Source organism: Gorilla gorilla, chromosome 17 (assembly GCF_029281585.2).
Source record: "Gorilla gorilla gorilla isolate KB3781 chromosome 17, NHGRI_mGorGor1-v2.1_pri, whole genome shotgun sequence".
Classification (NCBI taxonomy): Eukaryota; Metazoa; Chordata; class Mammalia; order Primates; family Hominidae; genus Gorilla; species Gorilla gorilla.
Genome location: NC_073241.2, coordinates 85,993,012 through 86,014,172, shown reverse-complemented (window position 1 = coordinate 86,014,172; position 21,161 = coordinate 85,993,012). Strand labels below are relative to the sequence as shown.

The 21,161-nt window shown below is 37.1% G+C and overlaps 1 protein-coding gene across 4 annotated transcripts in view; it reads right to left on the bottom strand.

Annotated features, from left to right (window-relative positions):
• The window catches only part of WDR7 (WD repeat domain 7), a 377,480-nt gene that overhangs the window by 341,806 nt on the left and 14,513 nt on the right, over window positions 1-21,161 (bottom strand). For all 4 annotated transcript variants that reach the window (XM_004059459.5, XM_055368194.2, XM_019014016.3 and 1 more), the window contains exons 2-6: window positions 14,186-14,363; window positions 7,408-7,514; window positions 5,456-5,534; window positions 3,994-4,168; window positions 824-900 (exon numbers count right to left, since the gene is read on the bottom strand). In XM_004059459.5, coding sequence (XP_004059507.1) covers window positions 824-900; window positions 3,994-4,168; window positions 5,456-5,534; window positions 7,408-7,514; window positions 14,186-14,344 — 597 coding nt within the window. In that variant the 5' untranslated portion in view covers window positions 14,345-14,363. The remainder of the gene's footprint in view (window positions 1-823; window positions 901-3,993; window positions 4,169-5,455; window positions 5,535-7,407; window positions 7,515-14,185; window positions 14,364-21,161) is intronic.

The window sequence follows — 21,161 nt, the reverse complement described above, 5'->3', positions numbered from 1 at the left end:
TGAAAAGAGAAAGATTTGTAAAACTTTAGGAATAGCATGATTGTCAATTAAAATTATTACACAATGATAAAGGCAACAAAATTAAATAAAGGCATCGCTTCATATGTTCATCATTTTAGCCCCTCAGGTAAGCACCAAGGTAGTAAAAAGCAGCAAAGATACACCCTAAAAGCAGCTAGACACAAATACTGTTGCTACAAAATCCCCTGAGATTTCAATTCTGATGATACTTAGAGTATCATCACTCTGGTAATGACAGATGATAAAGTCTGCCTTAATCCTAATTTTTGTAGCTATATGTGCTTTTTTAAAAAATCTAATTAATTCCTCTATCTTCTCCTGAATTCCATGCCTAAAAATTCCCTAGCTGAAGAGAATAGCATCAAAATTGTCAGACTTCATCTTTCTCATTGATAAAAAAAAGAACAAGGAATTCAAGCCCAAAGAACTGAAATAGATCACTAAAAATGGCTTTGTTTATTTTTTGTGGTGATTTGCTTTATTTTTTTTTCCTTTGAGTCAATTTAAACAGAAGCAGTTGAGGAGAACCTCACCTCTTTTACGTTTCTCCTCTACATATCCTGCGTAATATGTTTCTCTATTTTATATCCATGATAGAGCAGATGTTGCCATTAAAAGTAAATATAAAATTCACTCCCATAGCATACTAGAGAATCTTCCATACTATGCCTACAAGAAAATTATCAAAAAATAATCACTTTTTCCTTCCCCCTTAAAAAAAATGGAAGGGGCATATCATTACTAAAATTTTGAGCTACAGAGAATAAAAACAGAGAAATCACCCCAGTTTCCTCTTTCTCACCTGCATGTCACTTATTTCCGAGGTAACAATCCAGACCTTCAGGATGCCAGTCACCGAGAGTGCTACCACTGTGTCCTCTAAAATGAGAAGGGACAAAAAAGCAGCCCAGGTTACGAACATAATACGCTTTCTTTCTAAATATTAAGATGTTTTGCTTGAATAAAATTAAACAATAGCATGTTTTACAATTAGCAGAAAAACATAATTCTCTATTTCATGAAACAGAAACCAGGTTTTGAAACACAAGTTAATAAAGATGGCCAACAACTTAAAATTCAAGGAAAATTATTTCTAGCTAATTGAATTTTTTATTTCTAATCAAGAAGTTTTTAATAATTTCCAATGTTCTTGATTACTATGTTCACAATGAACTTTTACACTTCAAAATTTACAACTTTTAATTCTTTATCATGGATGAGCTCAAGCACTTTATTTCTTCAAGGCACAAATTTCTCCCCCTTTCCCACATACCTTGCCACCTTCCAGATACTTCATTGCACATTACATCCTCCACAGAGTGTGATCAAGAGAAAGATATGATATAAAATCTAAGTTCCTAAGCTTCAGGTAAGGGACTAGTGACAGCACCAGGGTCACGTACAGGAATTTTGAGAGGATGAGCATTGGAAAGCAGTCAACGTAGGTTCCAGAGTGAAGGAGGGGAATGTTAAAAGCAAAATCACATTTTTCTTCACTAACTAACCAATGAACTTTAGATAACAAACTATCTTAAATTCAATTTTCTTATCTGGAAGCAAATATAAATGAATAACAACAGTACCTATCCTAATGAGTTGTTATAAAAATTAAGACACGCCAAGGGAAAACATTCAGCACATACTAAATTCTCAATAAAGTTATTACTGTTATTTAAAAAATTGTTATCTTTAAATAAAAACCTTATCAATATCACATAGTTCTCTAGGCACTGTAAGGCATTGGAATTAACTGATTTAAGTTGCATTCTATTCTGTTCAGACTACAGTGTAAACATATACAAAAGGAGTGTAAAAATTTTAAATATGCAAACTGCTTGGTCACAAATATAGATCTGTTTTAAATAAAAGATTCATTGTAACTAATATTAGAGATAAATATATGAATGATTAGTTCCCTGTTGCCTGGAAAATTAATGCAAATCTCATTCTCACTGTTATGCTTAGGAATAAAGCAGTAATTCTCTAATATGCACAAAAAACCTCTCTGAGAAGGTTCACATTAGAGAAGTCAGCTCAATTTTATTTTACCAAACATCTCCCAAATATATTTAACCAGAGATCCCACCTTTTTGACAAATACCTATTAACAAACTTCAGAACCAACACTCAGAAGAACAGCGGCAGGAAATGAAGCCAGTGCATCCACTCTTCCTACAGTCCACTTTAGTGCAGGCCTGCACCACTCTCAGCTGGGCAACTAATCTCTTAATTTGCTCCCATCTTGAAGTTTAAAGCTTAAGTCCCTTCAGAGACTGCCCATCATCTACAGTGAGAGCCTGCAAGCTACAGCTCATGAGTCAACTCCAGCCCACTGGCTGTTTTTGTAAATAAAGTTTTATCGCAACACAGCCAGGCTCATTCACTAATGTATTGTCTGCGGCTGCTTTTGTGCTAAAACAGCAGAGTTGAGTAGTTGAAACATGGACCATATGGCCTGCAGAGCCCAAAATATTTCATATCTGGCCCTTTACAGTATAAGTTTGACAACCCCTGATCCACAAAGTGAATTCCCTAGCAGATACACAGGGCTTTCAAGACCTGTCTCCTGCCAGCTCTGCCAGCCTTATATCCTGCCACTCCTTCCCTCATACTTCTTGCCCCAGAAAAATATATCTACAGTTTCACATATACACCTATCATAATTTTAATGCTTTTGTACCTACAGACTATCTCCTTTGCCAGAAACATCCTGATCGCATGTCTGCTAAACTCTTCCTCACCTTCCAAATCCTAGATCAGACTTCATCTGATCTGGGCAGCCCTCTACTGCCCTCAATCAGCCTCACTGCCATCCTCTCCATACTATTTTTCCATCTTGCACACTTTGCACTCTAAACTGTTATTTGTTTATATATCATTGTCCTTTACTAGAATTTGACTCCCTTAAGTATTAATATTTCAATCCCTTGCACCTGGAAGACTGCAGGCATTCGATAAATATTTGCTGAATGACTACTGAATAAAAAGCTATGTGCTGATTTTCCTACCCTAAGAGGTTACAAAGCAAAAGCTCCTATAAAGCTGAAGGCAATTCACTAATGGGAAGCAGTGTAACACAGTGGTTAAAGTAACTACTCCGGGGTCCTTTAGCAAAGATGTCATCACACTAACTCTCATCATTCTCCTCATCTATATGATGAATATTAACAGTACCCACCCCACTAAGTATTGTGAGAATTGATCATATGTAAATGCTTAGCATGGTGCTTGGTAGTGTAAACACACAGTAAATGAAAGTCCTCATGGTGATGGTGCTGCTGATACCGGTGGTAGTGGTGGTTGTTATTTACCGGCCTCTATAGGAAGCACATAACTATGAAGCCAATTGAAAGTAAAAGAATGCTCCTTAAAAGGCTTATAAAAGTAGACATTCAATGTTCTGCATTAACTATTACTCTTTTCCTGACAACTTTACTTTTGCTTTCATGGTTGTTACTGAGAGGTTTCAACAAAAATGAAGAAAAGATAATAATATTTATTGAGCATCAAGTATATATCAGCCCCTTCCAGGAACTTTCATTAAATTTAACTGTGTAAAATCTCTCCTTTTTCACTGTCCCCATTTGAAATGGAAACATTCCCTATGCCTCTTAAGCAAGTGACAGAACCAGGCCCCAGAAATATACAGGTAAAACTACAGCTCTTCCCAAAGGTAAAACTACACCCCCAAAGGTTAAGCTATTCTTCCTCCACTTCAGATAATCACCCACATACTCTGTCAAAAGCTGGTGATCTATACATTATGGAATGGAGATAAGCCAACAATTAAGTCTTCATTCAATCAAAGATTTCTTTATGAAGGAAGAAACAGACCATAAATTATTGGTGTAGTTATTTCTTACATAGAAGAATATATCCCAAAGTATTAATTTATGATAAATTGTAGAATGTTCTAGTAAACTAAACATTAAGTCATGGTGCTAAAGCTCCTAACAGGCATAATACACTGACCTTGTGTTCGGTGGGATCGAATAATACTCATGGAGCTAATCCAGTCTGGTGATATCTTTGATACTAAGGAGTATAATACTTCAAGGCTGGTAGCATCCACAACAAGGATTTCAGGGTAATGTCCGTGGCATAAAAGCCTTCCTTCTCGCTGATTCCCAACAGAGAACTGGTAGAACTACATTCATGCCAAAAGGAAAAAAGATTTCTGAGTGTTCTCCTTTAATTTAGATACTTGATTAATATGCATTCATCAAGGTTATTACAATATTCTCCTAAAGCTCAACTTCTTCGGTAAGAATTTTAGATATTTACCAAATGGTACATATTATATGGGTGTATGTGCACACACATATATTAAGTTATATTAAAATTTTTAAATAGCTAACAAAAATTATTTTCCTAACATCTTATCCTCCCTTTTGAATTATTTTGAAACAGAATTCGTGATAATTGTTTTTATCCCCCTCTAGCATCTAAAACAGAACTGTTGAATAAATTAATAAAACACCTGAATAAAATCAGCTTTACAAATCACATCAAAAGGAAGCTCAGGTGGGTCACAAAAATAACATGAATTTCAAATAAGTAGAAATAGGGAAATATAAGCTTATAATTACTAGTTATTTAGAATACAATTTAGAAGGATGATTGATGTTCAAACATAATCAGGGCCTCAGCTTCCTTATATGTAAAATGATATACTCCTATTTAATATGTAAGGGTATCAGGAGGACTAAATCAAACAGAATACAAGAAATGCCTACACTGTATCTGCTCAATAAATGTGAGTTACCTTCTCTTCCTTTACCACTGAAATCATAATTGATCATATTTTAATATAATTCATAATTTTTCCAACACTCAACACAGTAAACAATTAGTAAACTGAAGTACAGAGAATTAGACAGCTATAAAAAAGTAAAAAAGAATACCAGGAATGTAAGTCAGAAACTACAAATTCCTGTGTAACACTCTACATATTAAGCCAGGCATATGAAACAGTCATGTCTTCTGAAGAGTTGGAAAGTTTTAAAAATACATGTCCAAGGACCAACTGCATGAGCAATAAAAAAGATATGGTCCAAAAAGTAGGTCAATTTGTGTCAATCACAGGTGGAATCACAAAGGATTTTGCAAGGAAGAATTCCATTATTTAGGACCTAGAGCATTTTCCCAAGTAGTGAAGGGGCTCTCACTTGGGTAACCAAGGTAGCCCAGAATTGCAGAGGCAGCAGCAATTTGCTTGCCCTGTATCTTTCCCCATTAGTCTCCTCTCCTTTCTTACCCCTCCCAACTGTACCATCTTACGAGGAACACTTTTACCGCTTCAATTCTAGTTTTCTTGTCTTGTTACTACCACCCACCATTTTTCATATAAAAATATAGGCTCAATGTTTTAAAAATATTTTAAATTATATACTTATAATAGTTTGTGCTTAGAGTCACAGAAATAGAAACTAACCTGTATGCCAGTATGTGTGCAAGCTAATTTTGTAAATTCAATACATCTGCCATCACTCACATCCCAGAGGCACATCTCTCTATAAAACAAAATAATGGTCAGCTTTGAATGTGACTTTTTAAAGCACCATTCAACTTTGTCACAGTGATTTAAAATTAATCTTCCATTAAAACTAACATATTTCAGAAAAAGTAGCATACAGTTATTACTGTTGTTCATCAAAATTTCCAGTCCTCCCTTGACCCTCCTAACACCCCTTCCAAACTGCCCACCCCCCACCATAGTCCACATTCTTTGTAGGCCCATAATAAGACTGCATTTCCTGGTTCCCTTTTGGTTAATGAAGTCTTGTAAGTAGTTCTGGCCAGAACCAATGCAAGGCTTTCCAGAGCTCTGTTCCAGAGACTGGCTGCTTCACACAGAGGTTGCTCCCTCACTCTGAACCTCAAAGTAAGGATAACAGTGAAGCAGAGTAGAGGCCTCAAGTGACACATGAGGGACAAGTGACAAAAACAAGAAATAAACTTCTGATTTAAACTACTGAGATTTTATATTTGTCATCCAGGTAGCTAGAGAATTTCAAACTGCAAAAAACAAAAGTTAAAGTCAACTGAATTTCAAACTTTTGCAAATAAAATACCAGATTCCAGTTTTCATTCTGTATGTATTGTAATTTTATTGAATGCACACAAAAAAACTAGATATAAGATTGAAAGATATAACATTGAAAATTAGAAATGTCAACATGCCTTGTCTATTGAAGAAATACATTTAACAAAAAAAATTAATAAAATGCAATGATCCCGATATTATTAGGGTTTTCTTTAAGATACCATTTTCTACATCTCATATGGTATTATATAAGACGATTTTTCAAAGAGCATTCAATTTAAACTATGCATTCTAATGGGAATTATCCTTTAATTGACCAACAGCTATTATATTTTTAGCTTATGTTGCTTCTTTTTGTTCCAATGAATTATACAAGGTTCTCTTCAGTGGGGAGAACAATTTCTGTTTTGTTTTGCTTTTTTGAGACAGGGTGTCACTGTGTCACCCAGGCTGGAGTGCAGTGGCACAATCACAACTCACTAACAGCCTCAATCTCCTGGGCTCGGGTGATCCTACCACTTCAGCCTCCTAAGTAGCTCAGACTACAGGTGCACACCATCATGCCCGGCTAGTTTTTGCATTTTTTTGTAGAGACAGGGTTTTAACATGTTGCTCAGGCTGGTCTCAAACTCCTGTGCTCACGTGATCCGCCCATCTCAGCCTCCCAAAGTGTTAGGATTACAGGAGTGAGCCACCACACATAGCAACAATTTCTTATATAATTCTCTTCAAGTTCCCCAACTTTCTTCAATAGTATATTGTATAAATATATGTAATTTTCTAAGCACCAAAAAATGTTTTGAAAACTGTTTTTATATCTTTTTAAACATTTAATGACATTAGGCTCTACAACTACTGTTCAATGACCTGCTTCTCTAAAGCAAGCTGCATTCTGAGACTTGGGAACACAAAGAGTTATGTTAGTGTATTAATACATATCAACATAATGTTATGAACTTTTTCATGGCATCATCTTCAAAATTTATGCTAGCCTAGCATCATTCAGGTTTTTAAAAGGAAATCTCAAAGTTGTCTGGCAACTCAATAAAAACAACATGGAGATGAATGATCGTGCTTTAACTTTTATAGTATTCTGAGTTCCTTAAAAGCAAGCCAAAGGACATAATCATAAATTACAATAAAAGTATTATAAAATCATTAACACAGATAAAATTTATATCCCTAAAACCAGATTTCAAATATCTACCTTTAGATTTAGACAATACAAAGCATTTATTTAGGAGATATTCTAAAAGAAAAAAAAAACCTCACTACTTACAAGGCACTGGTGCTAGTTATAAAGACTCATGAGAAAAAGAGGCAAATGAGAAAATACTTACCCACTTTCAGATGCACTCACAATATACTGTTTGTCACCGGAAGCACAAGCTTTAGACAAACAAGTGATTGATGCTGTATGACCAAACAACAGTGCTCGAGGATTAATCTAGAAATGCAAAAATACGCTAGTTTAAGTACCAAACTTAAAAATTAACCTTTTATTTGAGTGTCAGCTTAGCCACAGTACAATAGAAGACTAGGTAGACTGCTAAGATTTTTTATTCTAGCCCCTGGCTCTTGCACAGCACTGCTGGAGCTGCCTGGGAGAACTTCTAGCCCTGAAAGGAAAGACACAGGCCTGGCTGGCTTCACTACTGGCTGACTGTAGAGACCCAGGGCCTTAAAACAAACATAGGCAGTAGCCAGGGAGTGGTTACAACAGGCCTTAAGCAAAACCCAGTGCTATGCTGGCTTCAGGTGTGACCCAGTGCAGTACTAGTGAAGGTGGACACAGGGGTGCTTGTGTCATTCCACCCCCCAGTCCAAGTAATTCATAACAGAGACAGAGAGAGAGACTCCATTTGTGTGGGGGAAAGGATGAACAGAGAACAACAGTCTCTGCCTGGTAATCCAGAGAATTGTCCCGAATCTTGTCCAAGCCCATCAAGGCGGTACCTCTACAAGTCTGCAAGAACCACAGTGCTGCTGGGTGCAGTGCCTCATGTCTGTAATCCCAGCACTTTGGGAGGCTAAGGTGGGCAGATCATGAGGTCAGGAGTTCAAGACCAGCCTGACCAACGTGGTAAAACCCCATCTCTACTAAAAATACAAAAATTAGCCAGGCGTGGTGGTGCACGCCTGTAATTCCAGCTACTCAGGAGGCTGAGGCAGGAGAATCGCTTGAACCCAGGAGGCAGAGGTTGCAGTGAGCTGAGATCGCTCCACTGCACTCCAGCTTGGGGGACAGAGTGAGACTCCATCTCAAAAAAAAAGGACCACAGTGTTACTGGGCTTGGGGCTCCCCTAAAGCAGATACAGCTTTGAACACAACACCCAAGTCCTTTCGAATATCTGGAAAGCCTTCCCAAGAAGGACAGGTACAAACAAGTCCACACAGTGAAGAATACAATAAATACTTAATTCCTCCATGGCCAGACAAGACAAACATCTACAAGTATCAAGACCATCCAGGAAAACACAACCTCACCAAATGAAGGAAATAAGGCAACAGGGACCAATCCGGGAGAAACAAATACGTGACTGTTCAGACAGATAATTCGAAATAGGGTTTGAATTCTCTGTTTTGAGAAAACTCAAAGAAATTCAAGATAACACAGAGAAAGAATTCAGAGTTCTATCAGACAAATTTAAGAGACTGAAATAATAAAAAAGAATCTGGCAGAAATTCTGAAGCTGAAAATGCAATTGGCATACTAAAGAATGTATCAGAGTCTTTTAATAGCAGAATTGATCAAGCAGAGAAAAGAAATAGTGATCTTGAAGATGGCCTATTTGAAAATACACAAAGGAAACAAAAGAAAAGAGAGTAAAAAGCCATGAAGCATGCCTACAGGATCTAGAAAATGGCCTCAAAAGGGCAAATATATGAGTTACTGGTCATAAAGAGGAGGGAGAGAAGGAGATAGGGGTAGAAAGTTTATACAAAGGAATAATAACAAAGAATCCCCAAATCTAGAGAAAGATATAAATACCCAAGTACTTATAGAACACCAAGCAAATTTAACCCGAAGATGACTACCTCACGGTATTTAATAATCAAACTCCCAGAGGTCAAGGATAAAGAAAGAATCCTAAAAGCCAAAAAAGAAAAGACACAACATACACTGGGCCAAGCACAGTGGCTCATGCCTAAAATCCGAGCACTCTGGGAGGTCCGAGGTGGGCGAATCACTTGAGGCCAGGAGTTTGAGACCAGCCTGGGCAAAATGGCAAAACCCCATCTCTACTAAAAATACAAAAATTAGCCAGGTGTGGTGGCACGCATCTGTAGTCCCAGCTACTTGGGAGGCTGAGGCACAGGAATCCCTGGAACCCAGGAGGCAGAGGTTGCAGGAAGTTGAGATCACGCCACTGCACTTCAGCCTGGGCAACAGAGAAAGACTGTCTCAAAATAAACAAGCAAACAATGGAGCTCCAACACGTCTGGAACCAGACTTTTCAGTGGAAATCTTACAGGCCAGGGGAGAGTGGCATGACATATTTAAAGTACCGAAGGAAAGAATAGTAAATCCAGCAAAAATATCCCTCAAGCCTGAAAGAGAAATAAAGACTTTCTAGACAAACAAAAGCCAAGGGATTTCATCAATCCTAGACCTATCCTACAAGAAATGCTAAAGGGAGCACTTCGATCAGAAAGAAAAGGATGTTAGTGAGCATCTGAAGGTACAAACTCACCAGTAATAGTAAGTACACAGAAAAACACAGAATATTGCAACACCATAACTATGTTGTGTAAACTACTCTTAAGTAGAAAGAGTAAACGAAACAATCAAAAATAACTACAGCGTTTCAAGACACAGACGGTACAATAAGATATAATTAGTAACAATAAAAAGTTAAAAAGCTGACAGGCCCCTGCCTCATGCCTGTAATTCCAGCACTTAGCCTGACACAGTGACATGGGCCTGTAGTCCCAGATACTCGGGAGGCTGGGGTGGCAGGATTGCCTGAGCCCAGGAAGACAGACTGCAGTGAGCCAAGGTCATGCCACTGCACTCCAGCTTGGGTGACAAAGTGGGACCCTGTCTCCCAAAAAAAACCCAAAAAAACAAACAAAAGAAAAGTTAAAAAGCAAGAGAAGTTAAGGTGTAGAGTCTTTATTAGTTGCCCTTGTTTGTGTTTATGCAAATAGTGTTATTATCAGCTTAAAATAATGGGTTATAACATAGTATCTGCAAGCCTCATGGTAATCTCAAACCAAAAAACATACAATAGATACACAACAAATAAAAAGCAAGAAAATAAATCGTATCACCTGAGTAAATCACCATCACTGAAAGGAAGACCTGAAGGAAATAAATATCACAAAACAACAAGAAAACAAAAAACAAAATAGCAGAAATAAGTCCTTACTGAGCAATAATAACAAGGACTTATCAATAATAACACTGAATGTAAATGGACTAACCTCTCCAATCAAAAGACAGAGTGGCTGAATGGATGAAAAAATAAGACCCAATGATCTCTTGCCTACAAGAAACACACTTCACCTATAAAAACACACATAGACTGAAAATAAAGGGAAGAAAAAAGATATTCCACGCCAATGGAAACCAAAAAAAGCAGGAATAGGTACACTTAGACAAAACAGGACTTCAAGACAAAAACTATAAGAAGAGACAGAGAAAGTCACTATATAATGATAAAGGAGTCAATTCAGCAAGAGGGTATAACAATTTTAAATACATATTCACCCAGCACCAGAGCACCCAGATATATAAAGCAAATATGATTAGAGCTAACAAGAGAGATAGGCCCCAATACAATAATAGCCAGGTGTGTAGTGGTGTGCACCTGTAGACCCAGCTACTCAAGAGGATGAGGCAGGAGGATCACTTGAACCTGGGAGATCAAGGCTGCAGTAAGCTATCATTGCACCCCAGCCTGGGCAACAGAGTGAGACCTTATCTCAAAAAAAAATAATAATAATAAAAATAAAAGTGAAAGACTAGATGTTTTCCCTCTGCTAAAGATTAGGAACGAAAATAGGATGTCCACTCTTGCCACTTCTATTCAACATTGTTATGGAGGTGCCATCCAGGAACATTAGGCAAAAAAATGAAATAAAAGGCATCCCTATTAGAAAGCAAAAAGTAGAACTATCTCTGTTGGAGAGTGACATTATCTTGTATGCAGAAAATCCTAAAGGATCCACTAAAAAACTATTAGAAGTAATAAGTCCAATAAGATTGTAAGATACAAGATGAATAAACAAACTCAAATGTATTTCTATACACCAGCAATGAAAAACCTGAAAATAAAATAAATGGAAAAATTCTATATCTAATAGATTCAAAAAATAAAATTCTTTGAAATAAATTTAACAAAAGTAATACAAACCTTATATTCTGAAAACTACAAAATATCGCTGAAAAAAACTAAAGATATAAATAAATGGAAATGCATTCAATGTTCATGGGTCAGAAAATTTGATATGGTTAAAATAGCAGTACTCTCCAAATTGATCTACTGAGTCAACATATTCCCTATTAAAGCTCCAACTGACTTCTTTGTAGAAATTGACAAGCTGATTCTAAAATTCATATGGAAATGCAAGGGACCCCACCAAAACAATCTTGAAAAAGAAGAGCAATACTGGAGGACTCACATATCTGGATTTCAAAACTTAATATAAAACAATAGTAATTAAGACAGTGGGTATATAAAACAACAGTAATTAGGACAGCGAGTATAGACATCTAGAGGATATGGATAAGAACACATACACAGAACCATAAAATAGAATTGAGAGCCCAGATAGAAACCCATGACATTTATGGTCAATTGATTTTTCTTAAGAGTCCAATAGCATTCAATGGAGAACAAGCAGTCCTTCTGACCAATAGTGCTAGGATAATTTGATAGCCACATGCAAAAGAATGAAGTCAAACCCTTCTCTCACACCACAAATAAATTAACTAATATGGATCGAAGACCTAAATGTAAGAGGTAAAACTAGTATATAAAATTCTTAGGAAAAAAACACAGGGATAAATCTTCATGACCTTAGATTTAGCAATGGTTTCTTAGACATGACAACAATAACATAAGCAAACAAAGGAAAAAGAGATAAACTGAACTTTATCAAACTTAAAATATTTTGTGCTTCAAAGGACACAATCGAGAAAGTGAAAAAACCACCGATAAAATGGGAGAAAATAAATGTAAATCTTATATCTGTTAAGGGATTTGTATCTAGAACATATGAAGAATTTTTACGATTCAATAATAAAAAGACCACCCAATTTTAAAATGGGCAAAGGAAAAAATTTTAAGTTAAAAATTTTTTTAATGGGCAAAGACTCTGAATAGACAGTTTGCCAGAGAAGATATACAAATGGCCAATGAGAACATGAAAAGAAGCTCAACATCATTAGCCATCAGGTAAATTCAAACCCAAATCACAGTGAGATACCACTTTACACACAAAATTCGGGCTAGAATCAAAAAGATAACAGCTATTGATTGACAAGGATGTGGAAAACCTGGAACCCTCATGCACTGCGGATGGGAATGCAAAATGATGCCGTTACTTTGGAAAACAGTCTGGCAGTTCCTTAAATAACAGGTTAAACATAGAGTTACCTACCATACGATCCCACAATTCCATGCTCGGGCGTATACCTAAGTGCACTGAAATCATGTGTCCACACAAAAACTCATACACAAATGTGTAATACTCATAGCAGCATTACTCATAAGGGCCAAAAATATTTGGCCATAAAAAGAAATGAAGTACTGATACATGCTACAATGTGGGTGAACCTTAAAAACATTATGCTACATGATAAAAGCCAGTCATAAAAAAACACATATTATAGTTATATGATTCCATTTATATTAAATGTCCAGAATAATCACGATGTTAGTGACACAAGGTAGATTAGTGGTGGTCTAGGGAGAATGAGTATTAGAAGTGACTTTTTTTTTTTTTTTTTTTTTTTTGGAGATAAGGTCTCTCTCCCATTGCCCAAGCTGGAGTGCAGTGGTACGAGTAGCCTGGACCTCCTGGGCTCAGGTGATTTTTTCCACCTCAGCCTCTGGAGTAGCTGGGACTACAGGCATGCACCACCACGTCCGGCTAGTTTTTTGTATTTTCAGTAGAGATGGGGTTTCACCATGTTGCCCAGGCTGGTCTCAAACTCCTGGACTCAAGCAATCTATCCACCTCAGCCCCTCAAAGTGCTGGGATTACAGGCATGAGCCACCATGCCTGGCCTAGGAGGGACATTTAAAGGGTACAGGGTTTGTTTGGGAAGTGATGAAAATGTTCTAAAATTGACCTTGGTAATGGCTGCACAACTTTATGAATGTACTAAGAAACATCAAAACGTGCATTTGAAACAGATTAATTATGTAGTATGTGAATTATATCTCAATAAGGCTATTATCCAAAAAAAGTAATCTAAAAAATCACCTTTCTTGACCCCACATTCCATACCAGCTACCACTCCATTTTCTCTTTTTCCCTTGACAACAAATTCCTGGAAAGAGTTGTCAGAGAAAGGAGTTACAAATATGGAAAGGAGAAAAGTAGGATAAATGCTGTGGTGTTATGTTGGAATTAGACGTATCAGTGTGAACGTGTGTGTGTGTGTGTGTGTGTGTGTGTGTGTCCCCAGCTCCTATTTCCCTAGCTCTGTCCACTGACAGCCCTGGAAGCAGAGCACACTGAGCATTCCATAGTAGTTAGAAATGACAATAAAGGCACAGTCATTTCAAAAATCAATACAACAAAATCTATACTTTGTAAAAAGTTTTGCCCTCTTCAAAGCATTTACCATAAAAGGTTTTAAGTGTTTTAAATTTTCTAAAACCTCTTTGGAAAACCTTCTTCAGTATGGGTCATCATCATTTGAAAAATCTTAAATGTAACAAAACAGTAAGTCACTTAGGGTAGATATTACAATTGAAAATGGCCAAAAGTCAACTCTGATGAATAGTGTAAATAATGAATCTGTATACTACTAGTTTTAGTCAAAACACATTTTTCAGAAAATCTATTGTGGGCCCAAAAGCATCATTCAGGGACTATATTATCTTCTAATAAGTAGATTTTTATATCTAAAATGTATAATAGGCATTTCACATACTCACTTCCAGTTCTGCTGAAAGATCCCAGAGACATATTTGTCCGTCGTGGCACCCTGTTACGATTGTGGCCCCATCATCTGTTAAAAGTACCGCTGAGATGCAATGTGTGGGCGCTTTTCGACCCCAAAGAACAATGGGTAGAACAAGGCTGTTTCCTGCCATTGTGTTTGTGTTTTCAAACCTGAAAATGTTACAAAAATTGTCAGATATTACAATATTTCTCTCGAAAACATGTTATATATTTTTGTTATAAAACCAACAATTTGAAAATAATCATATATTCCTGTGGTGAATTACAGCTACTTAAATATTTATTATTTTCCAAAAAAACCGACTAGTTTATTATAACTACTCTAGATTCAGGTGCTTACAAAATAATACACAATCAACACCTGTGAAAAGAAAGAAATAACAAAATAATAATAAACAGGTCTTTACCCCAGGCATTCACAGTTTTTAAAATTTACTAATAAAAGGCCAATGACTTCAGTACCTCATATTTATCTAGGATTTCACAGTTTATAAAGCACTTTTATGTATACTATTTCATTTTGATTCTCAAAACAGCCTTTTGACATTGGCTGACTAGAAACTGAGGCATAAACATGACTTGCCCTAGGACACAGAACTAGCAAGTCATAAAACTCAAATACAAATCTTGACCTTCAGATCCCAAGTTGTATGCCTCCATTAAAAAAGACAGGTCAAACCGTTCTCAGAAAGTCTGGTACACACAGACTGTACTGTACCACTACCACTAGACAGTAATTATGAAGAATTTTCTAAGTCCCAGAAATTCTTCTGAACATTGTATGTGTGTGTATAAATATAAGTACATATATAAACTCCATTAATCCTTACAACAAATCAGGAGGTAAACACTATTATCATTCCTATTTCATAGACAAAGACACTGAGGCACAAAGCGATAAGTGATGGAGCCCAGATCAAAACCCAGGCGGCCTGACTTCAGAACCTGTGGTCTTTCTCACTCTGCTAGGCTACTGATGACAAATGAGGTCTCCAAACCAGTAATAAATACCAACGCCCAAGAAAAACTCAATCCTGTTTCACACTGAGCTAAACATTTTCAAAACTCTGTTCAGGGCCGGGAGCAGTGGCTCACGCCTGTAATCCCAGCACTTTGGGAGGCCAAGGTGGGTGGATCACCTGAGTCAGGAGTTCAAGACCAGCCTGGCCAACAAGGTGAAACTCCATCTCTACTAAAAATACAAAAATTAGCCAGGCATGGTGGCGGGTGCCTGTAAACCCAGCTACTTGAGAGGCTTGAACCCGGGAGGCAGAGGTTGCAGTGAGCCAAGATCGCACCATTGCACTCCAGCCTGAGCAACAGGAAACTTTGTCTCAAAAAAAAAAAAAAAAAACTTTGCTCAGTGTGAAACCCATTCAACCACACTTACTCCAAACCCATTATGCCTGAAGGTCATGAAAGTCTTTTGTTGTAAACTCTGAACATTGAGGGAAGAAAAGAATGTCTTTGTAAACTCATTTCTCCATTAAAGAAAAAAATGTAGCTTCTGGTGAAGGGATTTAAATTTGAGATAGTAATCAATTAACCAGAGCATCCTGGAGTGCACCTCTTGCAGGAGAGCACATATGTGGAAGTATTCCTTAATATAACAAAATTAAAATCTAATTGGCAAAACAATATTTAGGGGTTAAAAACTGTGGTCAAAGACCTAGATAACAGGAGCTCAGAGAAGTTAGAAAAAGAAGACTGGAATAGTCAAAGAAAGCTGCATAGAAGAGAGTCCTCTCAGATCTCATTAGACACTAGAAGTCACCTATAGCCTGACAGATGGCCAATCAAAAGGTATAATCATTAAAGATAAAATGAGGCAATGGCCAGGTGCGGTGGCTCACATCTGGAATCCCAGCACTTTGGGAGGCCAAGGTCGGCGGATCACTTGAGGTCAAGAGTTCAAGACCAGCCTGGCCAACATGGTGAAACCCCGTCCCTGCTAAAAATACACACATTAGCCAGGCAAGGTGGTGGGTGCCTGTAGTCCCAGCTACTTAGGAGGCTAAGGCAGGAGAATCGCTTGAACCCGGGAGGCAGAGGTTGCAGTGAGCTGAGATCGCGCCACTGCATTCCAGCCTGGCAACAGAGCAGGAGTTCGTCTCAAAAATAAAATAAAATAAAATAATAATTTATATCACCAAAGATTTCTCTCAAGTAAATAAGTACTAAACACTGAATCCAACGTGGTGAGACCTGGAAAGAACACCATTTCTCTAGCTAGCTGGCGACTCGTACTCAGAACATACTGCCTGGCTTAAAGAGAATGCAAACAGATTCAGGACTACGGAGTATAGGGTACTAAATGGCCCAAAACATTTTTTTCTAATATCTTAAAAACCTAATAAAAATGAAACTTCAGAAAAGCCACCAGAAGCACTAATGAAATAATGTGAAATAGAGGATAACATCGCTTATGATGATAGAATAGTATATGACAATCAAATACTTCTAGAAAGGACTACCAATGAATTGGCAACCACATAAACCTAGTTCTAAGCAACTGATCAAAAAAAAAAAAAAAAAGGGCAAATTAGCCAGGACCTAACCATTTAATCAGGTAGATCACAGGAATCTAAGTTTGAATTTCTTTAAAATGAATAACGGATGAGCCAAGACACACTAAACTGCCAACACAAGGAAGTTTTTTAAGGGGGAAAAAGGGCAATGTAAATCCAGAGCATGCAGTTTTTCAGCCATCAGCATTCAACCAGTCTATGTATTAGTTAATAATCCATGCTTAACGTTCCCAACGTTATCACCTATTGTAGCAAAAAACTTCAATATGTTCCAAAAGCTTTATATTAAGTGGAAGTAAGCAAGTCTCAGGACAGGATTTATTGGGATAAAAAAATTTATATTTTTATGGAAAATGCCAAAAGCAAAAGTGATTGAACAAACGACTAGAATAATCTGTTACGGTATTAACTTTAATAGAAACTCTCAAATAAAATTACCTTACTAATTCTCCAAAATATTATATATATAATATATTCAGATTTTGCAACTAGTATATTGAGGGCATATGCTATCTTTCAGATCTCAACATGATCTTACAAATTGATATGTTCTCAGACTAGATGCTTCTAAAAACAAAATAATATTAGGAACATTGAGTTTTCATTTATGTTTCTATCAAAATCTGGCTTAAAGTTACATTTAGAGACTGCTTATTCAATTGAAATGTTTAAAAGATAAAGCTCTGGAGTCAACAAATATCAGTAATTCTAGATTCTACTTCTCATTTTGTCACTAGTTATGCAGTCTTTGATGATATCTCATTTCTGAGGCTTAGTTTTCTCATTGTTATTAAAATTAATATTGAATCATTTTTAAGTTAACAAATCAAATCATAAGGAAACAGGCATCTTAGAGATAAAATTTCAGTCATCTCTTTTGATTAATTTCAGGAATTGCTTTATTTCCCCTAATCTCACCTATTTCTCAGCTCTGTATAGAAATAATTTAAAATACTATACTCCAGTCAACAAGAGCAACAAAAATAATAACTGAAAGAACACTGGGCCTACAATCAGATGACCTATATTCAAATCCTGGCCCTTCTATGTGATCTTGACAAAGTTATCTCTCTAGGTCTCAGTTTCCCCATCTGTAAAAGATGGATAATAATATTCTCCTCCTCTCAGAAAGATGTCATAAGATCAAGAGACCATATATGTAATTCAACTAGTACAATACCTAGCACATGGCAGATGCTCAGTAAATATTATTTTTTAAAAAAAACACAGATTTTGCTACTTCTTCACATTCTGCTTACACATCTACAGGCTTTTTCCAGCACTTAATATTCAATAAGGTTGGACTTTCCAACAGGTTAATACCTTTCATTGACTTTCTGCCAAAGTATAAAAGTATTACTGTGCATGCTTGTCAAACAATTCAAATTGTGCAATTGTGCAATGCAAATATAACAGTTTAGTTCTGCATTACTTTATTAGAAATAATACTACCAACTTCCATCCCAAAACTAAAATGGCTTTCATATAAAATTCCAAACTCCTAATAATTAGTATACATTTTAGAGCAGCATTTCTCAGGTTTCTAGTTCATGCCAATGCCGTGGTAGGTATAAGTATTACAATAATAAATAAAATAGACACAATTCAGCTATCCAGTGGGGCTTACATACATGTAAACAATTACCACAGAGCATGAGAGAAGTCTCAAGACATATGGAAATACAAAAGATGGATTCCCTAACCTAGACTTCAGTGGGTCCAGGAAGGATTCCTAGAAGAAATGATGACTAGAATGAGTAGGAATTAACCGGAATAGGCTCAGGTAATCACATGTTCTAAGGGCCAGAGGTATAATCTCAATTCTTTCTAAACAGTAAATAGTAGGGCTGACATTTAAAGTAAAAAGGCAGAATGGTGAAAAAACAACCAATAGCCAACATGCATCAGATCACAAGGGGCTTCTTGGTAAGACATTTTCAAGAGTTTGGACTTTAATTTGACAGCAAAGGGAAGCAGGTAAAGTGTTTTAAATCTGACATTGCTTTTCAGAAAGATCACTCAAGCTGTGATACAACAGAGAGGGATAAAACTGAGGACCTGAAGACCAATGAGGCTACTGGAGTTCTGCAGGAGAGAAATGGTGGTGCCTAAATTTATCACAATCTCTTATTACTTATTTCTGGGGCGTCTCTGTTAATGGCTGTCTCCACCACCACTCTTTCAAGCTCCCTGGTTACAAGATGCACACTCTGTGTACTCACTACCAAATGATGCTTAGCACAACATCTACCACACAGGACATCTTTAATAAATATATGGTGAAGGGTGTTCATGGTGAGAATAGTACTAATAATAATACTGATATGAGAGCTAAAGATATAATAGATAAGACTTGATTTTCAACACACCAAGGTGATCAGGATGCAACATGGATTCTGATGCAAGTTTCACACAAAGGTACTTTGAGGATAAAAGAAAAGAAAAAGCAGTTTTAAATACTGAAAGCTTTCTAAGTAAAGGATGGGCATTATTATTACAATACTGATGCCTAGGGAAGTATCGACAATTTTGATTCCAACATGGAAGATAAATTATTCTATGCTTAACCATAATTTATTAACTCTAGGTTTGGGGATGAGAGAAAATACAAGGTTCCACACTGATCTTCAGTTGGGCCACATTGTAAACATACTTAATGGTCCAATAAGCAGATATCTACACAGAGAAGCAACATGCTCAAACTTTTTGAGATAGTATGAGGGTTGGATTAACACAGAGAAACAACTAAAGACAGATAAACCAAATATGATGCTACTGCAAAAAGCCTGGGTGCTAAGTGAGAAGAAGCTTAGCTAAAGTTAGAGTACTGAAAGAAAAATAGGAGACATTACAGAGGAAGAACAATAAGTCATGGGGTTTGGCGAAATACATAAGGCCACAGGCAAGAAGACTATTGCTTTCCAAACTGGGTGGTAAAGAAAGAGGTAGGAGGGAAGCATAGTGAGGCAGAGGAAGGAAAGAGAGTGCAATGATGCTAAAGAGGAATCTGGTCTCTAAAAAATTGTAACTCAGAAAGTATTTTCATAAAATGATACCAGAGACCTCAACAAAACTGTTCTGAATGGTAAAAAAGCAATGAGCTTTTGCCAAACCAAGTCATTTCAAAAGTTTATGGAATAACGCTCTGTCTCCTGCTGTTTTGCTTTTATTTTTTATATTTAAGCATTTAAAAAAGAAACGCTTTTATAATTGACAAAAAAAAAAATAGCCTGGTTTCCCAATCTAGAATGGAGAGTATAGCTGGTTACCATCCGGGGGATTTTTCATTTGGGTGGATATTTAGGTCTGTTAGCAACTCTCTCAAGATCACACATCAAATTGATCTCAGAGCTCAAAGGCAAACACAGATCTCCAGGGTTCTAATGCAACACTTTTCACTCTCCTATATTGTCTTCATTTGCCACAAAATTCCATTTATCAGAAAGCTTCATTATCCAGGCATTCTGGTTAATCAAGATTTTGCCAAAACATAGTACTCATTAAAAGATAAATGGAACTGCAGTGTTTACAGATAAAATCATATGATGTCTGTGATCAGTGGCTCCCAGGAGAGGAAAGAGAATATGGGCTAAGTGGTGTTAGAAGGAATGAAGACAAAGCCGGGCGCGGTGGCTCATGCCTGTAATCCCAGCACTTTGGGAGGCCAAAGTGGGTGGATCACCTGAGGTTGGGAGTTCGAGACCAGCCTGACCAAAGGGAGAAACCCTGTCTCTACTAAAAATAAAAAATTAGCTGGGCATGGTGGCACATGCCTGTAATCCCAGCTACTAGAAAGGCTAAGGCAGGAGAATCACTTGAACCCGGGAGGCGGAGGTTGCAGTGAGCCGAGATTGTGCCATTGCACTCCAGCCTGGGCAACAAGAGCGAAACTGAAGCTCAAAAAAAAAAAAAAAAAAAAAAGAAGGAATGAAGATGAAATAGTATCCTAAGTATGATGGATGCTATGTGCCCAAATCTTCCTTCAGGAAGGAAGGACCCAACTGGTGAGAGAGCTCCCAGCAGACAAGCCCAGGTTGTCAGCACCACTAAGGATTGCCTCAGCCCAAGAGAGATGGCTTGTCCAAGCTCTTGTACCCTTCCCATGGGACAGCCCACATCCAGTGACGGATCAATATGGAAATATAAAGGCCAGACCCCCTCACAATTCAGGATATCACTGAAGGGTCATCCCATCTTCAGAACTTCCCCCAGGGTCAACTGAGACTCCTCTGAGACTCATCACGACTCAGCTTTAATCCAGGGCCAAAGCTATTTCCTTTCCCTGGGTGTTGATCCCAAGAGCACTCCCTAATAAGCCTGAGTCTCCATCTCAGAGTCCACTCACCAAGGAACTCAAACTGTGAAATTAAGTATTGAAGCTCTTTTTAGTGCAAGAGTGTGCATTATACTGTTCTTTCTA